The 21,607-nt window shown below is 43.2% G+C and overlaps 1 protein-coding gene across 7 annotated transcripts in view; it reads right to left on the minus strand.

Moving 5' to 3' along the window:
* WDR59 (WD repeat domain 59) overlaps positions 1 to 17,058 on the minus strand; it is an 83,365-nt gene extending 66,307 nt beyond the window's left edge. For 6 of the 7 annotated variants that reach the window (XR_011498938.1, XR_011498939.1, XM_014849606.3 and 3 more), the window contains exons 1-2: positions 16,844 to 17,031; positions 592 to 641 (exon numbers count right to left, since the gene is read on the minus strand). Coding sequence is in view for 5 of the 7 variants with exons in the window: in XM_014849606.3 (XP_014705092.1) it covers positions 592 to 641; positions 16,844 to 16,897 (104 nt within the window). In the remaining 2 variants the exon portion in view is untranslated. Of the gene's footprint in view, positions 1 to 591; positions 642 to 16,843 lie in introns of all 7 variants that reach the window. The other variant, XM_014849691.3, reaches the window with a different exon arrangement.
* Positions 17,059 to 21,607: the final 4,549 nt, after the last annotated feature.

Genomic DNA, 21,607 nt, shown 5'->3' on the forward strand with positions numbered 1-21,607 from the left:
TAATATGAAAGGGAAGGGAGGACTCCAACATTAAATGTTATCATATTGGTACAATGTTAGGGGGTTAGTAAATGCAAGGATGGCCCTTAATCGCCAGAATCTTAAAAAATTTTGAGCAAGAAGACACTACAGAAATTATGTAGGTCAGTTACTTCGTGATGAAACCAAATTTCTCCATGAGAAAACTGAAGTCCAGGTAAGGCCAACTGAATGACCGTCCAGGGGCTCATAATTAATGGCACTGCCACACTAGAACCCCATTCCCTCAATCCTAGTAACTAACTACCTGTTAGACCATACCAGATAGCATCCTTCTCAACAGTCTGTGCAGTAAACAGAAAACTGCAATTTCAAGACCAAACTACCAGTCACTGAAATTTCAAAGGAATTTTATTGCTTGTCTGTTAGGGTAGAAACAAAAATAAACTGCAAATAATCCCCATAAGTGGCCCTGAGGTCACTAGGATAGCAGAACTAAACCCTCTGACCATAACCCTTAAATATAAGAGTATTTCCCAATTTTCCAGAAACCTCTTGATTTGAGACATTTTCCCAGAAATCATGGCAGACAAACTGTGTAAGCTCACTTACCCGGAAAGCACTGCATGCTGCCCCAGACAGTCCACAGACATTGCAGTTGCCTGTGAGAGAGAACACAGATTCAGTTCTGCCAGCAAAGCCAGCTCAGGTTGGAGAAGACACGCAGGCAGTCACCTTTGGGTCTTACTCTTCCTATGACCCAAGTGGTCCCCAGCTGGCAGGTATCACTAGTTCTCTATAGGGGACACTTTTTTACCCGCTTCTAGTTCTAACCTAAATCTCACATTCACCTTCCACAATAGGGCAGTTGCCATCTGTCCCCCTCGACACCAGGACTACATACAACCAAGCTGGCGTATTCTAAATTGAGGAGACAAAAGTCCTGGAGCCCTTGCACAACATGACTAGCTCAGAGCAAACAGAGCTGTTAAGAGCCCTTTCTAAGCGAAACCTAACCTGAGACATCACACACACTTACAAAGCACCTAAGCCTTTCCAAAGGGCATGGACTCCTCCTCCAAGCCGAACAGCAATTGGTAATATTCAAACACCACCCCTGCTGAATCCACGGTCATGTTCTTGTTATTGAGATGCCCAGTTCCCACTTAATCTCAGATTTCTAGCACATTTTACTGGTTTCCATTTCCTAGGTCTCTCAATTCCTAGGGAGCACCATCTTTTCAGGATCCAATGTCCAGTTCCCAAAAGGCCACACTGAACCAAATGAATTTACATTCAGGCTGAAGCATAAGGCTTATTTTAACCGTGGCAGTTACGGCCCTAAATTCTCGTATTTGGACAAGTTCAAGTCCTGCTGTGTTCTCAGGGTATTATCTGAAACAGTCCGTGCCACTGTTTGGTTATTAAAAGCTCTAAGTTCTTTCCAAGAGACTATCAAGAGAGAATCCATTTTGTACATTCTGCTACACTCACAAATCACAAACAGTAAACAGAAATTCTCTTCATCACTCTCGCTGGTCTTATTAGTGGGCTTCTCACACTCGTACACCCTCAAGAAACATGTCATAGGTAATAGTGGGGACACAAAGCCAGAATGCTCTCACTGGAGGCTGAAAAGTGATTATTATGCATCCTTCATTCCACTACAGTCGAGAGCAGAGAAAAGCCCAGCTGGAAAGGCAGGCAGTGAAAGGAGATGCCATTTCCAGAACACTTCAGTGCAATTTATAGACTAAAGGTATGAACAAGGGCAAAAGGGTACCTCCAACCAGGGGTACACAATCTTTCTAGAGGGTGTGTGGTAGACAGAATCCTCAGGCGGCCCCAAGATTCTGAGCCCTTGGTGTACACACACATATTCTCCCCATTACTAAACACTAATATAGGTCCTGCTGTGAAGGATTTTGTAGATGTAATTAAGGTCCCAAATCAATCAGCCTTAAGATAGAGAGATCTGAAATAATCCAAATATCCATCAGCAGATAAGTGGATAAACAAAACGTGGTATATACATACAATGGCATACATGTTTGAAAACATTATGCTAAGTGAAATAAGCCAGGCACAAAAGGACAAATATTGCATGATTCCACTTATATGAGGTAGCTAGAACAGGTAAATTCATAGAAACAAAGTAGAATAGAGGTGGCCAGGGGCTGGCGGTGGTGGAGAAGGGGGAGTTACTGTTTAATGAATATAGAGTTTCTGTCTAGGATGATGAAAAAGTTCTTGGGAGAGTGGGGGCAGATAGAGAGACCTAATCTCATCAGCCCTTTAAATCTAGGTCTAGAGGCCAGAGACAGAGGAAGTCAGAGATTTGAAGGGTGAGGGATTTAAGACGAGGGAGATTGTCTATTGCAAGGTGACAATAAGTAAAGGTGGAAGGACCTGAGAGAGGCTTCTAGGAGCTGAGAGTGACCCCTAAATGACAACCAGCAAGAAAATGGGGACCTCAGTCCTATAACCCCCAGGAACTAGATTCTGCCAACCACCTGAATGAGTTTGTTAGCAGATTGTTCCATAGTCGATCTGGCCTCCAGATGGGAACACAGCTGACAGACGCCTGGATTTCAGCCTATGAGATGCTGAACAGAGAAACCAGCCACGCAGTGCCTGGACCTCTGACCTACAGAACTGTGAGCTAACAAAAACGGGTGTCAAGCTGCTAAGTTTGTGGTACACTGATAGAATACTAATAAAGGGTGATCTGGTAATAATATAAAAAAAGTTATGCTCTTTGACTCAGTAATTCCACCTCTGGAATCTATCCAAATACAGCAAAACCCTTATGTGCAGAGTTGCTTATCTGGTATTATCTTATTATCTACAAGTAAATTATGCATATCTATACAACAGAATATTCTGGAAGCATCAAAAAATGACATAGAAAAATGCAGAAGCCAAAACGGTAAATGGAGTATCATAACTCACCATATCACTTTATCAAAAATCAGAAGTTATTTTTAAATAGTAAAACAAAAAAAGACCTAACTGATGTTTCCTTACTCCTACCCCAGAAAAAAAAGAGGCCAACACTACATTTGTAAGAGCACATTAAGGAGGTTATGCTAGGCTGTCTCAAAGAGGGAAGGGAGAGAGGGAAGTGCTTTAAGCAGAGGAAGTGAAAATAACTTGACCAGAGTAAAAGCTGGCTCTTTGTAGGGGACAGAATTCCCCACAAGACCTCACCACCCTCAATGCACCAGACAGGGGATGGCAGAGTGTGCTAAGTCTGGACATCAGGGGGTTAAGAACCGTGGGATTCTTCTATGATCCCACTGCAAGACAGGAAGAGAGCCCCTCTACTGAGAGAGAATTTCCCACCAGCCTGCAGGAAGGGACTTGCGGATTAAAGACAGCTTAGAGAAGTAAAGGAAAGTGGTATTTTAGACCCGACTATGGACTAAAATTTAAATCGGCTACTTATGCCTAAGAAAAACACTGAAGAAAGTATATCAAAATGTTTAAATGGTAATTGTTCCTAGGGGTCTTTTTATTTCACTCTTCTAAATGAGCCTACATTTTTGTGTTATTTATATATTTGCATTATTCTATAATAAAAAATGCTTTTTTTCAAAGGCATTCCAAGTCTCTTCTCTCTCTACTCCTCTCATCCCGGTCTAAGCGCTCAGTGCCTGTGCCCTGATCTATAGCAACAACCTCCAAACAGTGTACCTTCCTCTCTCCCGTTCCTCTTCTAACACTAAACCTTCTGAAAATGGAGTCCTGATGACATCAATCCACCGCTCTAAAACCTTTATTGGTTTTTCACTCTGAATAGAATCAAGCGGAAACCTCTCAGCCTTCAAACTCTTCCAAATCAGACGCTTACAGAACTTTTCAGTCTGACCTCCCACACTCTACCTGCTCAAACCATACCCATTCGCAGCACTCACCTTTCTCAAAGAAGGTCAGCAACTCTCCCAATTCCAATGAGATGCTTAAGTTCTTCCCTCAGCCTGCAAAGTCCTTCTCTCCTGCTCTGCTGTTGAACTTCTACTCATCTTTTAAGTTCCAAGACACACCTCCTCTAAGAGGCTCACCCGGAGGCCACCAAGGGGATTCCACCTTCTCTGCTCCTCTGTCCTAGGACTTGCCTTAACTTGCTTTGTAGGAGTTACTGCTGTATACATACATTTATCTTCTCCCTCTAGCTGGTGAGCCTCTGCAGGACAGGGTCTACTTCTTTTCTCCCAGAGAAAAGCACCCAATGAGCTGCTTTGTACATACAGATGCTCTGTGAACATTTTCTGTTTAAAGACAGGTCAGAATCAAGGCAAAATCAGGGTCCTTCCAGCTCATACTGTGCTAAGGCGCTTCTTGACATTCCAAAGAATTTTTTGGTAGACTCTCTTCATTATTCCCCTTGACTATTTATCAGCCACGAATTCATCCACACTTCTAAAGTTCTTTCACTCCTTTAATATCTCCTATGATAACAAACCTCGATAGTTCACTGCCTGCTGTGTGAAACTTTCTACTAGAATAGAGCAAGCTGATGATAAAAATTTGTGGACGTTACCCACATACTTTATAATGTAAAATTCCAAACATGTCTTCTTTCAACCTCTGTTGTTAGATACTGAACTGTCCTCTCCCACCTGTAGGAAAACAAACTTACTGTTCAGAACTGCTCTCTATCAAAGAGACATCTTTAAACAGAAGAGAATAAAGCCCTTGTTTCTTCAACTGCAGGAAGGATGGTGGCTTTTGTGACACACTTTAGGAGTCATATGACCTTTATGAAATGAGACTACAATAGCATTGACAGTGATGTTTGATTCTTATTAGCCTGAAGAAAATATAATTAATAATTTGGATAAGATGGGCTGAGGCCTAATGAAAGATATCAGTTCCATGAGACCCTGTAAGCTTTCATACACAAATTGCTGTTGTCCTTATTTAAAAAATCATTTCTTCATGAAGGCATTTGGCTTTACCAATCCAAAGAAAAAGACCACATTTTATTAAAAGGAAGAAAGAGTCTACATAGCATTTCTGCAGATGTAAAATGGAGTTTGTCCAGTACAGCAGAAAGGATGTGCATGGGCTCTGGGGTCAGAACGGGATTCAAAACCTCATCTACCACCTCTCAAGTGTACAGCAATAAAAAATGATCCAGCCAAGGTTGTCATTGACCTCTTGCATTGTTGAAATTAGCAGATACCTGTTATTAGCTATTTTACTTGATCTTGTGGCAGGATCAGAACCACGTTAATGATCACTCCCTCCTTAAAACCTTTGGCTTCCATGACACGACTCTCTCCTGGGACTCCTCCAAACTTTGGACACCCCTTCCTAGTCTGTTCCTAATCATTTCTTCTTATCTCTGCCTCAGCTCAGGCTTTCATCAGTCCTCACCTGGACAGGGACACCTGCCTATCACCAGCCTTGCTCCCTCCACCCTCAGGGCTGCTGCTGGACCTCAGTCTGGTTACTCTCCTTGCTTGCTCATGCACCTCTAGTGGTTCCCCACAGCCTGCAGGATAAAGTACAACGCCCTTAGCATGACATTAAAGATCACCTAAGACCTCTCTTCTGCTCACTTATACAGACCATCTCATGTCTCTCACCTCCCAACCCCGTCCCGACACTCCAGCCATGACAAACTCTTTATAACGAATTTCTTCCAGCCCTCCAAACTCAGGCAGCCACTCTCTCACCTCTGTATCCTCACACCAGCTGCCTCCTCTGCCTGGAAGACACTTCTCTCCATTCTTCACTTGGCCAATTCCTTCTTGTTCTTCAGGATTCAGTTTAGGCTCTTCTAAGAAAGTTCTTCTGAACCACCCCCTCTCGCACCCCCAGTATGAATCAGCTGTGCTTCCACGGTACCCAAGGCTTATCTTTATATAGCACTTACGACACTTTACAACAATTCTCTATTTACCAATATGTCTCCTCCATTAGACTGCAATTCCTTAAGGGTAAAAATCAATTCACTAGCACAATGCTTGGCCCATGGTATGTACTCAATAAATGCTAGCTATTACGGACGATACAAGTCTTAAAAGCTTATGCTATACAAAAATTCATACACAAATGTTCATGGCAGCATTAGTCACAACAGCCAAAGTAGAAACAACCCATAAGTCCAACAAGTGATGAATGGATAAACAAAACGTGGAATAGCCATACAAGGGAATATAATTCGACCATAAAAAGGAATGAAGTTCCGATACATACTACAATATGGATGAGCCGTGAAAACAACTAAGTGAAAGAAGTTAGTCACAAAGACCAAAGATTATATAATTCCATTTCTATGAAACGTCCAGAATAGGCAAATCTAGAGAGAAAGTAGATTAGTGGTTGTTGCCTAGGGCTGGGGGAGTCAGGAGACCGGGGGGTGATGGCTAAAGGCACAAAAGAAACTTTGGGGTGATGAAAATGTTCTAAAAATGACTGTGGTGATGGTTGCACTCTGTGAATATACTAAAACGCATACCTTAAACAGGTGAATTGTACGACATGTGAATTACATCTCAAAACTGCTACTAAAAAAAGCTTATGCTGTAACATTTTCATCTGTTAAAAAACAACAGGTATGATATTTTACAATGGTCAAATAACATTGAATTTGGAGATGGACTGCTTTACAAATCCATTTTGGATTTACACTTAAATATTGGTACAAACACAATGGTTCTGTTAGAAAGTTGATCTTTCTGGGAAGGATGTGTAACACAGCTTCTTAGGACTACTTTTCTATCCTGATTCAATGCAAAGGAAAGCCTCTCTATAGACTAGTCTTCTGCCATCCACAGAACAAAATCTAGGGTTTGTTTATTTGAAGGGAAAGAAATCAACTTTCTCTTTTGACCCCAGCTGAATTACAAAGAGCTGCTCAAAAAAACCAAAATGCTTTGCCTGTTAATCCTGCCAAATGATACAAAGTGGAAACATCCACCAATGCAAATTAGAGCTAGCTCAGTTTCCCTAATATTGATGTGTCACACGCCTGAGCAAAGACTCTAATGTATGCATTATCAGATTTCATAGAATAAAACCCAAACTGAAACCCACTGATATAAAAAGGATCACACCACTTCAAATGACAAGATCCAATCTCTTTAAATTAGAGTCAGACCCTGCTGCCAAGGTTGCTTTTGAATGATCCTGGTCTAATGCTTACTACAGGTTATCTATCCGAGGTTCTGTTCACATGCTGAGTACAATGGGTGTTTCTCGGGAGGTCTCCCCCTTTAAAGTGAGAACATCCTCACTTCCCCACAAACTAAATAGGCATAAACTGGGCATCACTCGGAAAAGCACCTAAGCTTTCTGAGTCTCAGGTTCTTCATCTGTAAAATAAGAGGGTAGATGAGATGTCTTCTAAAGGTCCTCTCAGCTCCATGAGTCTATTTTGTCAGGCCAAGTTTGTTGCTTCCATAGGCAAGTTTTCTAATATGATCATAATAATTAACATGTATCAAGCACTTAATGTATGCTGACCACTATGCTAAGTGCTCTGCATTGACTATCTCATTTAATCCTCACAGCAACTCTGCAAGGCAGTGTGCAGAAAAGATTTAACACAGCAGGCGTGAGACTGAGAACCTCAGACGCCTGCTTGCGAGGCTGGCTCTTGGCTGGGTCTGGGAACTTGGACTTGGGGAGTGCTCCCACAATTCCCTAACTGATAAAAGTGGCTCACCGTGCCTAAACGATGCGAGTTATGCTGAGCACCTGTTGCCCTTCTGGGAGTCTGGAATTTGGGTACTACCTAGAGGGTGCCTATGTGACCAGCCCCAAATAAAAGCTTTGGGCACTGAGTTTCTAACGAGCTTCCTTGTTAGACGACATTTCACATGTGTTGTTACAATTGGATGCTGGGGAATTAAGCATGTTCTGAGTGACTCCACGGTGAGAAGACTCTTGAAAGCCTGTGCCTGGTTTCCTCCAGACTTCACCCTTTACCTTTGATTTTATTTTGTATCCCTTCACTGAAATAAATCATAACGGCAAATACAGCTGTGAATCCTCCTAGTGAAACTGGGAGTGGTCTGGGAAATCCTGCACACAAGCAGGTACTATTATCCTTGTTTTATGGATGAAGAAACTGAAGCTTAGAAAGGAAGTAACTTGCCCAAGATCTCACGGCAGATAGATGATGTTCAAACAACAAAATCGCCTAACAACCCATTTCTCAGAATGCATCCTCGTCATTAAGTGACGTGTATCTGTACTGGAACTGAACAATTAAGTAAGTGGATGGAAGACAGTAGGAGCCAGGTTTCTCCCTGTTGGAGTGGGAGGTTACTGATAAGCAAAGGACGGAGGCCACAATGATCCATGTGATAATGGATTAGAGTGGAAGATAGAAGTGTGAACTCATGTTCAGCTTAATATTGATACAGATGATTACATATAGAAATATTTACAGGGGCCGGCCCCGTGGCCGAGTGGTTAAGTTCACGCGCTCCGCTTCAGCGGCCCAGGGTTTCGCCAGTTCGAATCCTGGGCGCAGACATGGCACCGCTCATAAAGCCATGCTTAGGCGGCATCCCACATGCCACAACTAGAAGGACCCACAACTGAAAATACACAACTAGGTACCAGGGGCTTTGGGAGAAAAAGGAAAAATAAAATCTTAAAAAAAAAAGAAAAAAGAAATATTTACAGATATGTGTATATACATGGATTAGTATATATTTCCTTGCTCTGTCAGCTGAGAAGGCCTAGAGGCAATGACACTCCAATAGCAATGAGCACATCTAATGCCAGATCTTGCTTTCTAATATCATTCTCTAATAAAAGGAACCAGGGTTCCTTGGAAAAATGTCTAATTTTAGCACTGGGGCAGGAAACACACGAGATGAGAGTTGAGCATTTTGTAGTACCAGAAAGTAAGGAAGTATTATATATTAAAAAATAAAAATAAAAAACGATGGGGGTATGTCAAAGGAACAAAGGAATCACCTGAAACAGTTGCCAATGGTGAAAGCTTAAATAATTTGAGGAAGAAAATAAAGCAGTATTGAATTATAATCCAAAGTATAAAATAAATATCTATCTATGAGTTCATACAAATATAAGTAATTAAATAAATAAATAGATGGGGAAAAATAACTCCCACTCTTTAAGTATGGGCTGCATATAGACTCTAGCTTCCAAAGAGTATAGTATAGAAAGAGGGCAAAAAGAGTAAGTTTACGGTGGAGAAATCCGACAAACTCTATCTCGACTAGGTGATCAAGGTCAACATCAACAGTGATATGTCACGTTCATTGCATATACCCTTGATATGATGTGATGAGAATGGCACTTTATCTCTAGGGTCTTCCTCCTCAAAACCCATAATCCCAGACCAATCATGAGAAAGACATGAGACAAATCCCAACTGAGGGACCATCTACAAAACACCTGCCCAGTACTCCTCAAAACTGTCAAAGTCATCAAAGACAAAATCTGAGACACTGTCACAGCCAATAGGAGCCTGAGGAGACATGACAACTAAATGTTAATATGGGATCCTGGATGGAATCCCAGAACAGAAAAAGGACATTAGGTAAAAACTTAGAAAATCTAAGTATAAATTTTGGTTAATATATCAATATTGATTCATTAATTGTGGAAAATGTACCACACTAGTGTAAGATGTTATTAATTGGGGAAACTGAGTGTAGAGTATATGAAAACTCTCTATACTATCATCCCCATTTTCTGTAAATCTACAACTATTCCAAAATACAAATTTATTTTAACAACCATGAAAACCTAAGTACTTTTTTTCCTAATTCCTGTTAATATTGTTAATCAGTATAATTGATTTTCAAAATTTACTCACTCAACAAATATTTGTTGAGTGCTGTTGCATACCAAGCACTAGTCTAGGCACTAGGGAGACAGAAGACAAGACAAAATCTCCACCCTCAGGGACCTTACCCTGTAGTAGGGGAAGAAAGATGAAAACAGTGAGTGAGGGGGAAAGTGATGCAAGATGTGATGTGAGAAGTAGGCAGATGCCAACACACAAAGCAGTCCAAAATAAGGAATTTATATTCTATTCTAATTGGAAGCCACTGAAGGATTTTCATCAGAGGGATATGAATGAATTTATGTTTTAAAAAATCACCTTGAGGGCAGGCCCTGTGGCCGCGTGGTTAAATTCGCAGGCTCTACCTCAGCGGCCCAGGGTTTCACTGGTTCAGATCCTAGGCGTGGACATGGCACCACTCGTCAGGCCATGCTGAGGTGGCATCACACATGCCACAACTAGAAGGACCCACAACTAAAATATGCAACTATGTACTGGGGGGATTGGGGAGAAAAAGCAAAAAATAAAAATAAAAAAAGAAGATTGGCAACAGTTGTTAGCTCAGGTGCCAATCTTTAAAAAAAAAACAGAAGCTCTTAAAAAAAAAAATCACCTTGATATTTATCACAGCTTTAATCGTAATCACCAAAAACTGGAAACAACCTAAATATCCATAAACAGGTGAATGGATACGCAAATTGTAGTCTATCCATACTTTGGAATACTACTGGGCAATAAAAAGAAACGGACTAACTGGAATGTTCAACAACACGAATGAGTCTCAAAAGTAGTGCGAGAGGCCAGACTCAAATGGTCACACACTGTATATTCCATTTCTTACAGAAATCACATCAGCAGCTGCCAGGGGTTGGGGGTAAGGAAAGAAGACTGGCTACATGAGCAAACTTTCTGGAGTGATGGAAATGTTGTATATCTTAATTGTGGTGGTAGTTACAGGACCACATACATTTGTCAAAACTCATTAAATTGTACACTTAAAGAGGTGAATTTTGGGGGGCTGGCCCCATTGCCGAGTGGTTAAGTTTGTGCGCTCTGCTTTGGCAGCCCAGGGCTTCTCCAGTTCGGATCATGGGTGTAGACATGGCACCACTCATCAGGCCGTGCTGAGGTAGTGTCCCACATGCCACAATTAGAAGGACACATAACTAAAAATATACAACTATGTACTCAGGGGCTTTGGGGAGAAAAAGGAAAAATAAAATCTTTAAAAACATAAAAACAAAAAAAGAGGTGAATTTTATTGTACATTAATTATTCCTCAATAAACCTAGATTAAAAAAATCACTCTGTGTGGAGGATGGATTGGAAAGGGGCAAGAAGCTGGGGTACAGGGAGAGTGGTCCCAGGGTATGTCCAGCTACTTTGGACATATTGAGTTTGAGATCTCTCACAGACGCCAAAGTGGAGACATTAGGAAGATAGTTGCTATGAGTCCACAGTTCCTATCTTCATCAGAATAGTCACACTCTGTTATATTTTTGCACTTACTGTTGAGTTAGACTTGTTAACTGCACATTCCGCCATCTTACCTCTCTTTGAGAATGGAAACTATTTAACCTCCACTGCACTTTCCAATATCGACCATAGTCACCACCCATAAGTAGCTATTTAGGTAGCAATTAATTAAAATTTAATTAAACTAAAAATACAGTATCTCGATTGCACTAGCCCCATTTCAAGTGTTCAATGGCCATATTTCCATCATCGCAGAAAATTCTACTGGATGGTGCTGCTTTAGAAGAGAGATGCTCTAGAAGAGCACCTCTAAGTTTTCGTACAGTGTCAACACTCACTGATTCCAAGGACCTCTTCAGAGCAGTTCCCAAGCAGCACAGGTTCTTCACTATTAATCAGTGACAGTAACATCTCAAGGCATCGTTTTAAAAGTAAATCATGCTTGCATAAACTGTAAAAAAGAGTTTCGCCTTTCAGGCTAGGGTTTTTCTCTGAAAAATCTAAAAGCTTTAATTTTTTAAAATGATTTTTAAAAGGGGCAGGGTGTTTTCAAAAGTTTATTTCAGAAAGACAATATGAGGAGTTTTAACTTTTTCTTTCTACATTAATAAAATCAATAACAAAATGGGTTCGCATGCCCCCCAGTTACCACCAGAATCAACGACAAAACCATGCTAATTCACACTAAAATGTACCCTACCAACTGAACAGAAAAATCAGAAAGAAAAACAGAAACTCCTGCAAGGCAGTTAAACTACCCAATTTACTTCCTTCTCTTCCTAAGACAACCGCTGTTGAGGTTTAATTATTTTGAAACTACTTCATAGCATCCTAATATATGTGTCAGCACCCTCTCTGCAGGTCCCTTCAATTATATCTCTATAGTGAAGTAGAGGTGAGACTGCCTGGCAGTCTGTGAGAATTAAAGGGTTTGTAGATTAGTAGCTTTCAAATTAGCAGGCTCAGAGGTACAAGACATGATTCTGTTCTTAGTCCCCAGTGAAAGCAATTAACAAGAAGGGTAAGATGAGGATGGTTCTTTTCCCCTAGGAGTCTGGCACCTGCCTTGGGAAAGGAGGCCTCCTAGAGACACCGTGCTGACAGTGCAAAGTGTTTTGGGATCCTTTAATCTAAATGCTGCTACTCAAATTCCCCATGGGGACTATGTATCAGTGGGCACCATAAAGCAAACTGGTGGGTGGCTCCTCCACTCATTAATCTTTATGGCAAAAGACAGGATGGGGTTTTAAAAAGAAGAAACCACATCACCTCCCTGTGGTAATCCACATTTCCCTTCAGTATAAATCATCTGAGTGCTGACACAGTGCCTGGCACAGTGTGCACCTGGCAGGAGCTCAATATATCCTTATTGAATAAATGAGTGAATGAAAGCCTGGCACACAGAAGGTGCAGTCATGCATTGCTTAACAATGGGGATATGTTCTGAGAAATACGTCATTAGGCAATTTTGTAGTTGTGCAAACATCATAGGTATACGGAAGGGAAATAAAATTTGCCACCTTAAAATGTTTCTCCTTGAAACCAGCTGAGAGTTAGCCATTGATGATTAAGTAGCTAGGAGCTAAAGTTTTTTTTCTTTTTGCAACTACTGATTATCTCTTTTAGCTGTTTAACCTACGCACTGTTAACTGTGCTGTTTAGGCAATATGCTACCTGACTCCCACTAGGTTCCTACAGATAACATCTCCCCGGAGTCTGGGTCACTATGATAATGAGTGTGTGAGCTGTTTTTCAGGAATTAGAACCCCTTTGTCCACTCCAGGCCAGTTGAGATCACCAACTCATCAAGTGGGCCCATGCAGATGTCCAATAGGTGACCTTTTGATGTCAAGAGGCTAAAAACTCCATCCTCAGATCATGCTCACGCCACAACTTTGTGAACAAGCATCCTATGAAGACGCATGGAGTCTGATCACGCTTGTGCAGATCTTCAATGACCTCACCTCTCCTCACCTCCAATCTTCTATCTCCACACTGCAGACCACCTTACCCCCCTATCCCATAAATATCCCTGAGTCCCTATTTTTGGGGAAGTGGATTTGAGACTCATGCTCTCGCTTCCTTGCATGGCTGCCTTGTGATTAAAAGCTCTCTCTGCTGCAATCTCGTCATCTTGGTGTTTAGCTTTCCTGGCAGCAGGCAAAAATGAAGCTGGACTGGTAACACCTTTAACATGAAGATTATTTTAGGCTGATTTTTTTTTTTTTGAGGAAGATTAGCCCTGAGCTAACATCCACCAATCCTCCCCTTTTTGCTGAGGCCCCAGGCTGATTCTTTTAAACAGGCCTTCTGCCCCCTTCTCCTTCTCTTCTCCCTCTGGTATATCTATAATCCTTATGTTGCATCTCCTAATTGAGTAAGATAATTCTCGGAGAGTTTCTTCATTTCTTTTTAGTCTTAGTTCTCTCTCCTCCTCTGTCTGCAGCCTTTCTATATTCCTATCCTCCAAATTGCTAATTCTGTCCTCCATATTATCGACGCTACTGTTCAGAGAGTCCAGATTTTTCTTAATCTCCTCCACTGCGTTCTTCATATCCAGTATTTTAATTGGTTCTTCTTTATAGTGTCAAGCTCTTTTGTGACATAGCTCCTGAACTCATTGAGTTGTCTATCTGAATTCTCTTTTAACTCGTTGAGTTTTTTAATAATGGCAGTTTTGAAATCATTGTCATTTAGGTTATAGATTTCATTGTCTTTGGGTTTGTTTTCTGGGTGCTTATCATTTTCGTTCTGTTCTGGAGATTTAATATATTTTTTCATATTGCTTGATGGCGTGGATTTGTGCCTCCACATAGAGATAGAGTTTAGTCGCTGTTTCCACTTGTTGCTACTGGTGTGTGTGGGGGGGGGCAGCTGTTTAGACTGCACCAACCAGGAACCCTGTCAGCTGTTACTGACTGGACCTGGACCCCTCCTCGTAGTCACAGTGGTCCTGTGGGGTCCCTCGTCGGTTGTGGGGGCAATTGCAAGGGGGCCTCAGGCTGCTGGTGCCTACTATTGCAGCCCACTTAGATGCACTCCCTCCTTGGGGTCTGCAGCAGTGTTATGGGCTTTCCCAGCAGCCAGGAGCAGGATGACCTACAATCGCAGCTTTGTCACTGACAGAGCCCACAAGATCACACTTGTCCACTATAGGTCCCAGCAGAGCTATGGGTATCTTCTGCAGTCTGTCGTTAGCTCACCTAGCTGTGCTACTTTTGCCCCAGGGTCTTCCCGCCTTGCAACTGCCAGTCGGGACCTCTCCACTAGTGCTGTGCAGAGGCTTTCGCTGAGGCTGCTGTAGGAACCTGCAGTTCCCCCTCGGGCCACATAGCCGTTTCACCAGAGCTCCACTCCCAGGCTGATTCTTTTTAAGAAACAAAAGACTCAAAAAGTTTTTCTTGGGGCCAGGCTGCTCGCGTAGCGGTTAGGTTCTCATGCTCTGCTTTGGTGACCTGGGATTCACAGGTTCGGATCCCAGGCACGGACCTACACACCGTTCATTAAGCCATGCTGTGATGGCATCCCACACACAAGGTAGAGGAAGACTGGCACAGATGTTAGCTCAGGGACCATATTCCTCACAAAAAAAAGAAGAAAGTTTTTCTTGTTACCTCCCCCTTACCCGCCTAAAACAATCAGATAAAAAAAACATATCTCCAGGGGGCTGGCCCAGTGGCGCAGTGGTTAAGTTTGCCCATTCCACTTCGGCAGCCTGGGGTTTGCCGGTTCGGATCCCGGGTGCAGACATGGCACCACTTAGCAAGCCAGCTGTGGCAGGTGTTCCACATATAGGAAAAAGGTAGAGGAAGATGGGCACAGATGTTAGCTCAGGGCCAGTCTTCCTCAGCAAAAAGAGGAGGATTGGCAGAAGATGTTAGCTCAGGGCTAATCTTCCTCAAAAAAAAAAAAAAAAAACACGCAAAAATCTGTCTCCAGAAGTGAGCTATCACCTTAGCATAACATGAAGTAGGTGGTGGGCAGAGAGGAACCTAGAGAAGCCTGTTTGTTGGGCTCCCTCTGTGTTCTTCTGTTTCTGTGTGGCCAAACACTTGCTTTCCAAATATTTTCTCCTTTTCACCTACCTGTGAATTGCCTTCCTTCCGTTTGAAATTCCCAACTCTCCCCACTCCCAACATCTTCTTTTTTGTCTCTAGCAGAGGATGGTATTTAAGGTGAGGGCTTCAGGCATTTTGGTAAGTTACTTGGTTACCCCGAGTTCCTCCCATGTATATGTTAGTAAACTTCTGTTTTTCTCCTGCTCATCTGTCTCATGTCAGTTCAGTTCTTAGACTAGCCAGCAGAGCCTAGAAGGGTAGAGGAAAACTTCTTCCCCTAAAGTACTTAACACAAACCTAGATGGTACAGCCTTTTACACACCGAGACTATATGGAATAAATCCTATGGGACGACCATCATATACGCAGTCTGTTGTTGACTGAAACATCATTATGTGGCACATGACTGTGTTCCATAAATATTTGTTGAATAAATGAAGAGAATCAGACAATCACCAAGACCCTGTCCTAGGTGCTGGAGAAGGGGGGACACAATATTTACTGTGGAACATCTGTATAACAGATTCATACAGTATGAAGCAAGGTAGCATAATGAGCCCAACAAGGGCTCTGGCGCCAGACGCTGTGTTCAAATGCCAACGCAGCCACATAATGGGAGGCCCTGGTCAAGTCACTTGGGATCAGCCAAACTGAGATCAGCTTCCTTGTTTGGGAAAAAAAGGATAACATCTACTTATCTTGTATGGTTCTTTCATGAATTAGAAAAATAAAATTTAGATAAATCACTTAGCACAAGGCCTGGCATATGGAAGATACAAAAGGGAAAAATGGTAAAAGCCCCTAGTAAAAGTGTTAACGTTCCCTCAGGCTTTCTACGTGCCCCTCATTGTACCACACAATCCAAACGTATGACTTCATAAAATTCTCACGCCAACCCTATGAGGTAGGTACGATTCGCACCTTCTAGATGTAAGAAAAGGGATGCGCAGAGCGTGATTACAGGCTACGGGGCTGAGCTGGGATTCGAACCCAGGCAATACGTACAGTGCACACTCCTATTTCACTATACGGTATTTTCCAGTATTCTAGCATCAACAACCACTTCAAAGCTTAGGCGCTGAAACACGCACTTTGCATGAAATTGTTTTATCGAATCCACCCCAAAATCCTGTGAGGCAGGATGAAGTCCACACAGCTGAGGCTCAGAGAAGTTCTGCGACTTGCGCCAAGCGCAGCCCCTGGCCTCGGGGAGCAAATATCCCCTCGGTCACCCCGCTGGCCGTGGAAAGCCTCCCCTCGGCAGTCACTCGCGCGCGGTCTCTGCGCTTCAGTGCCCCAAGGCAGACCCCACTCAGCGTACCTCCGCGGGGAACCCCAAAACTCCGTCCGTGCCCGCCCCAACTGTCCCCAACGGTCATCAAGGTTCCACTTGCCCACTCGGGTCTGACAGCTCCAGGTCACCCCCTCTCCCGCCCCCCCAACACGGGCTGGGGGGTCGCCCTGCCAAACCCGCCACAAACCCGGCAGCGTGGGGGAGGGGAAAGCGGAGGGCGCATGCCCAGAAGGCTCCCTTTGGCCCCCAGCTCACCTGGGAGTCGCGGAACTCCACTACCACGTTCTCGCTGCTCCATCGCGATGCCATCTGCCGCGCCCCGCCGCCCGGGCCCTAAGACGGCACCTTCCCGCCCCCGACACCCAGTTCCGAGGCTCGGTGAGCCCCACGCAGCCCGCGTCAGATCGGCCACGCCCCGTGCCCCGCTTCCGCCTGACCGCAAACCACTGGCTGACCCAAACACCGACTCCGCCCCCTCTTCCCAGTTCTTCCAATTGTGGCAGGGCTCCTGCCCCCAAAACAGGCACGCCCCCTTCACCTCCGTCACTCGGCTTGAGTCACCCAAGCTCCTCAAGGCTGCCGACACACGCCCCAAGCCGCAAGCTCTGCCGGGAGTTGTAGTCCATGGTTGAGCAGCGCGTGGGTAAGCCAGGGAGAGCTCGCGAGTCAGGATTTGGCCCAGGGGAGGTGCCTGTTGTCCTCCCTGTGTCCTCGCTGGTGTCCCTGTCAAGGTCTAGGCCGTCTACATACCAAAACCCACATTCGTGTACACCAAACGTTACCTCTTTCCCTGAGGCCTGCCATAAAAGCATTGAAAAGCCTGAATGCGCCATTTATAGTTTCATACAGTACAGCAGCACCTGCCAAAGTGTCCAGAAACCCCAGGGGGCTCCACCACCCTTTCAGAAGGGTCTCCGAAGGCAACAATTTTCATAATCCTACTAAGAAGTTATTTGCCTTTTTCACTTTCTCTCACCAGCATGCGGTAGAGTTTTCCAGAGGCTTCATGGTATATGTTGCAACAAATTGAACATAGAAGCTGGTGTGAGAATCCAGCAGTTTTCTATTAAGCTAGACATTAAAGAGATTTGCCACTCTTCCTACTAAAATTTTTTGTTTTGGAAAATATAGTTATTTGCCATTTACAAGATGTGTTATTGTTAATGTGCATTGATGTTTAAATGAAATAACTAAGAAATACTTTTTTTAATTCTCAGTTTTGATTTCTAAATAACTATTGATAGTAACTACTATCAGTAGATATAGTCCACATAAAAGTTTCTGGAGGGTCTTCAATAATTTTTAAGAGTGTAAAGCCCTGTTTGAGGAAAGCATCCTAGGAGCTTCTTTGAAAAACAAAGGTTTGTGAGAGAGGCACTAACATTCTGCTTCTGGACTGTTTTCTGACCTTTTCAATCTACAGATCCTGGAGTTGAGCTACAACATCCAACTGGATTTCCAGCCTCCAGCCAGCCCTGCTCTCTTTGGACTAGCCAGCCCCACCCTCAAATTGACCACCATGAGCCAATTCCTTAATCCATCCTGTTGCCACTGTTTCTCCTGACTAATAGGGATTTCATACAATTCAGTGATTTCTTTTTTTTTTTTTTTTTCCGTATGCTGACAAAAAGACTCCTTAGTTTGTCTGAAGTTTGAAGTCCAGGGCAGATTCTGTCAGCAACCAAGGACCTCAGTTAGTCTTGAAAAGATTTTTCCCAAAGTTTTACATTTGTCTTCCTGTCCCTCTAGCATTTACTTGTGACACTAAATGTAAATGTATATAGGCCAGTTTTACCACCCCTAGATTCTCTAATTGTTTAATATATTCTATAATGTCTAATATAGCACAATTTTGAAATAATCCATCCATTTATCTTTACATTTCAAAAATTTGGTCATAAGATCAGCATATACTTAAGCAATTTAATGATGAAATTTAATAAAAGTACAATAAAATGTGAAAACTGCCTACCCTCTCCCCCCAAAAAAGAGTGTAAAAGGGTCCTGAGATCAAAAAGTTTGAGAACCACTTTGCTAGCATGGTGAGTAGGGATTAAGTTCTCTCCTTCGGTCACAACCTCTCAAATCTTGGCTTAACTGGCTTAGTCTCAGTTTCTTTATAGAAAAGGGAAATGACCTACTTAGTTTGCTTGTTGTAAGGAATGAAGCACAGGGCCTGGAATGTAGTCAATATTCAAGTGCAAACCATTTTTATTGTTGTTAATGTTACTACTGTTTCTAGGTAAGAATCATTGCATGAGTAGAGAGAAGAAGGTTTCCCTTCCCTCCTGGAATGCTGGATGTAATGGAGAAGACAGACTTGTCAACAGGTTGGAGTGACCAACTGGTCCCAGGAAATCCTTCAGTCCACACAAACCGGGACACTTGGTCACTGTACAACAGGTATACACTTGGCAGAATGAATTGCGTTTTTAAAAGACTTGCAAGCAATGTGCCAGGAGAGGACAGACTAAATGGGGGACCTGAAATGGCATCCTGAGAACGTGATATTTGAGCTTTTACTAATAATATTAGGATTTTGATAGAGTACACTATCAAAAAAATACTTCAGTATTAAAAGTGGGATCAAAGACCCCGAAGTGTGAAGAGCAGGATGCATTCCAAAGACATGAAGCAGTTTCCCAACTACCACTCATGGCTCTGTGCTTCTTTCTTTCGAAATACATAGCACAATTTATAATTCCATTTTTATTTGTTTATTTAATTATCAAGCTTCAGGAGGACAGGGACCGAGTCTGTTTTATTCGGCCCTGCATGGTGACTGCACATACAAGGCGCTCCATGAATACTTGTCCAGCGAATGAATAAGGAAAGCATATGAAGTCATGCCCTGCAGAGTGCTGTTGAGGTCAAAAGGATGCCTTTGGTGAAACCAAAAGTAATTTTGGTAACTGTTCAAGGTCTTCACTTATAATTGTTTATACCCAGAAGGAAATACAGAGTCACCATTCTCCTTAAAATCCCCTTGCTTTCTTTCCCATCCACCTGTCAGTGATTCGCACACACTGCAGCCCTTAAAAAACTCTTCCAGTCCTGGCGTCCACCCTCCTGTATTGGCCTTTCTTCCTGCCTCCTAGTTTCCTCCCAATTCTCTGTCACAAAAGGCCACTGCTCTGGAGAGAAAAGCCTGAGCTAAGAGGGCCAGGAAGAGGAAAAACTGCAAGCCAGGCCCAAGGGCAGGGAGAAGGAAAGATAAAGAATACTTTCTAGACAGGCTCATGGAATAAATGAATGAATTAATTCATCTGAACATACCATGTACTTGTTTATCTTCCTATTACCTAGGATGTAGTAGGTACTCAATAAATGTCCCCTGAATGAGTGGTTAGCAAATAGTCAGGTATGGCTGTAACTTAGGGTGTATGGCAGGATGGAGCAAGAATTACGGCTAGAAAAGTTGGAATGGGCTACTTAGGAAGGGCCCTATGTAGGCATTTGAATTTTATTTTTGGTATAGAGATATAGAGGTAGATACTCCAAAGCTCTCTACCTCTCTGTCTATATATAGTTTGGTAATCTGTTTCCCACTTAAACTGGTAGGATTGCCCTTGCTTGATCATTTCTGCAACTCTCCCTCACTCCCACCTCTTGAGTTCATATTTGTCTAGTTCTCAGAATCGGCTTGTCATGGTTCATAGGCACAGAAAGTACTTTGGGTTTCGAGTCCGTGGTGTTCTCAGTGCTCTCAATGTTTTTCTTCTCAAATATGAAAAAGGCCTGGTAAAATTTTTGAGAGAGGGAGCATGGGCACCTTTCAAACTGCCTCCTCAGGGCATTCCTTTCCATCTCCCACCCACACTGTCATCATAAAAGAGTGGGGACTCTGGAGCTAAATCTAGAGGTCTGTGGCTGCTTCTTCATTGCTGTGTGCCTCTGAGATTCACACACGAATGTTCTGTCTGAATCAGAGACTGGGGACTGGTGGGGTCCCTTTTCAAGTAGACCTCAACTTGCTGACCAGGCCAAAGGGCCCTTATCACCAATATCTTTTCAGAAGGTCACTTGCTAGCCAAGCCACAGGAAGGCAGGGTACGTGGCCAACCCAGAAATCCAGGGCTTTGGCTGGCTCTTATCAGCCACTAGCCTTGCAAGTTTGAACACGATCCTTTATCTTTCTAGTCCTCTGTTTCCTCTTCTGCAGAATGTGGAGTTAGCTGACCCCTCAGTCTCTTTACATCTGGTAATCTTGGAGTCCTGCCCTGACCCCCACTAGTAATTTCCCTCTCTTCATCAATCAACAAAAATTTTGGACATGCCCACATGCTCAGTTTCCTTGCTGTGTCCATTTGGTACTCCATTACCCTGTGTTCTTTGTTTAAGTTTCCTCTTTTCAAGCAAAACAATAAAAATATAAAGAGCTCTGAGAGGTCTGGGAGGAAGTTTCTTAATGGGAGACACATGTCCACCCCCAGAGGAGGTGCTGGGGGGGCTCCCTCCAAAGCCACAGGGAGCCCTCCCCTCCCTCTGGCTCATGGAAACAGAGAGGAGGCCATGGGTTTCCCAAGGCGTCCCAGGAGTAGACCCTAACAAGCCATTTCCCCCATTTTCTGAAGCCTTCAAGTCTCAGACATATATTCTTCTGGCGACGTTTAAAACTGGGGCTTTGCAGCGTTGTTATGCACTCGCATCTGCCCGCTTCCACGACACCGAGTTTATCAGCTCTTTCTCCTGACTGCTCTGGTAGATGGGTTAGTGGTTTCTTAACCCTGTTTCACAGCTGAAAGAGGACCAAGCAGCAGCAGTTCACCCAGGGTCAGTGAGAACATGAAGATAAACCAACAGAGTCCCAAATCTAGCTGGGGCCATTTCTGCATCTGATACCTTTGCGTTGAGAGCATCCAAAATGACTTGACATCTCCCCAGATCCATTGACTCTGAACCAAGAACCCACAGGAGAAACTTGGAGCAAAACACATACTGGACTCTTGATGCAACAAATGACAAAATGAAACTGATCTGAGGCTTCAGGTCTCCGTGGACGCCTGTTGCTAGCCATGA

The sequence above is a fragment of the Equus asinus genome, chromosome 28, assembly GCF_041296235.1.
Source record: "Equus asinus isolate D_3611 breed Donkey chromosome 28, EquAss-T2T_v2, whole genome shotgun sequence".
Taxonomy (NCBI): Eukaryota; Metazoa; Chordata; class Mammalia; order Perissodactyla; family Equidae; genus Equus; species Equus asinus.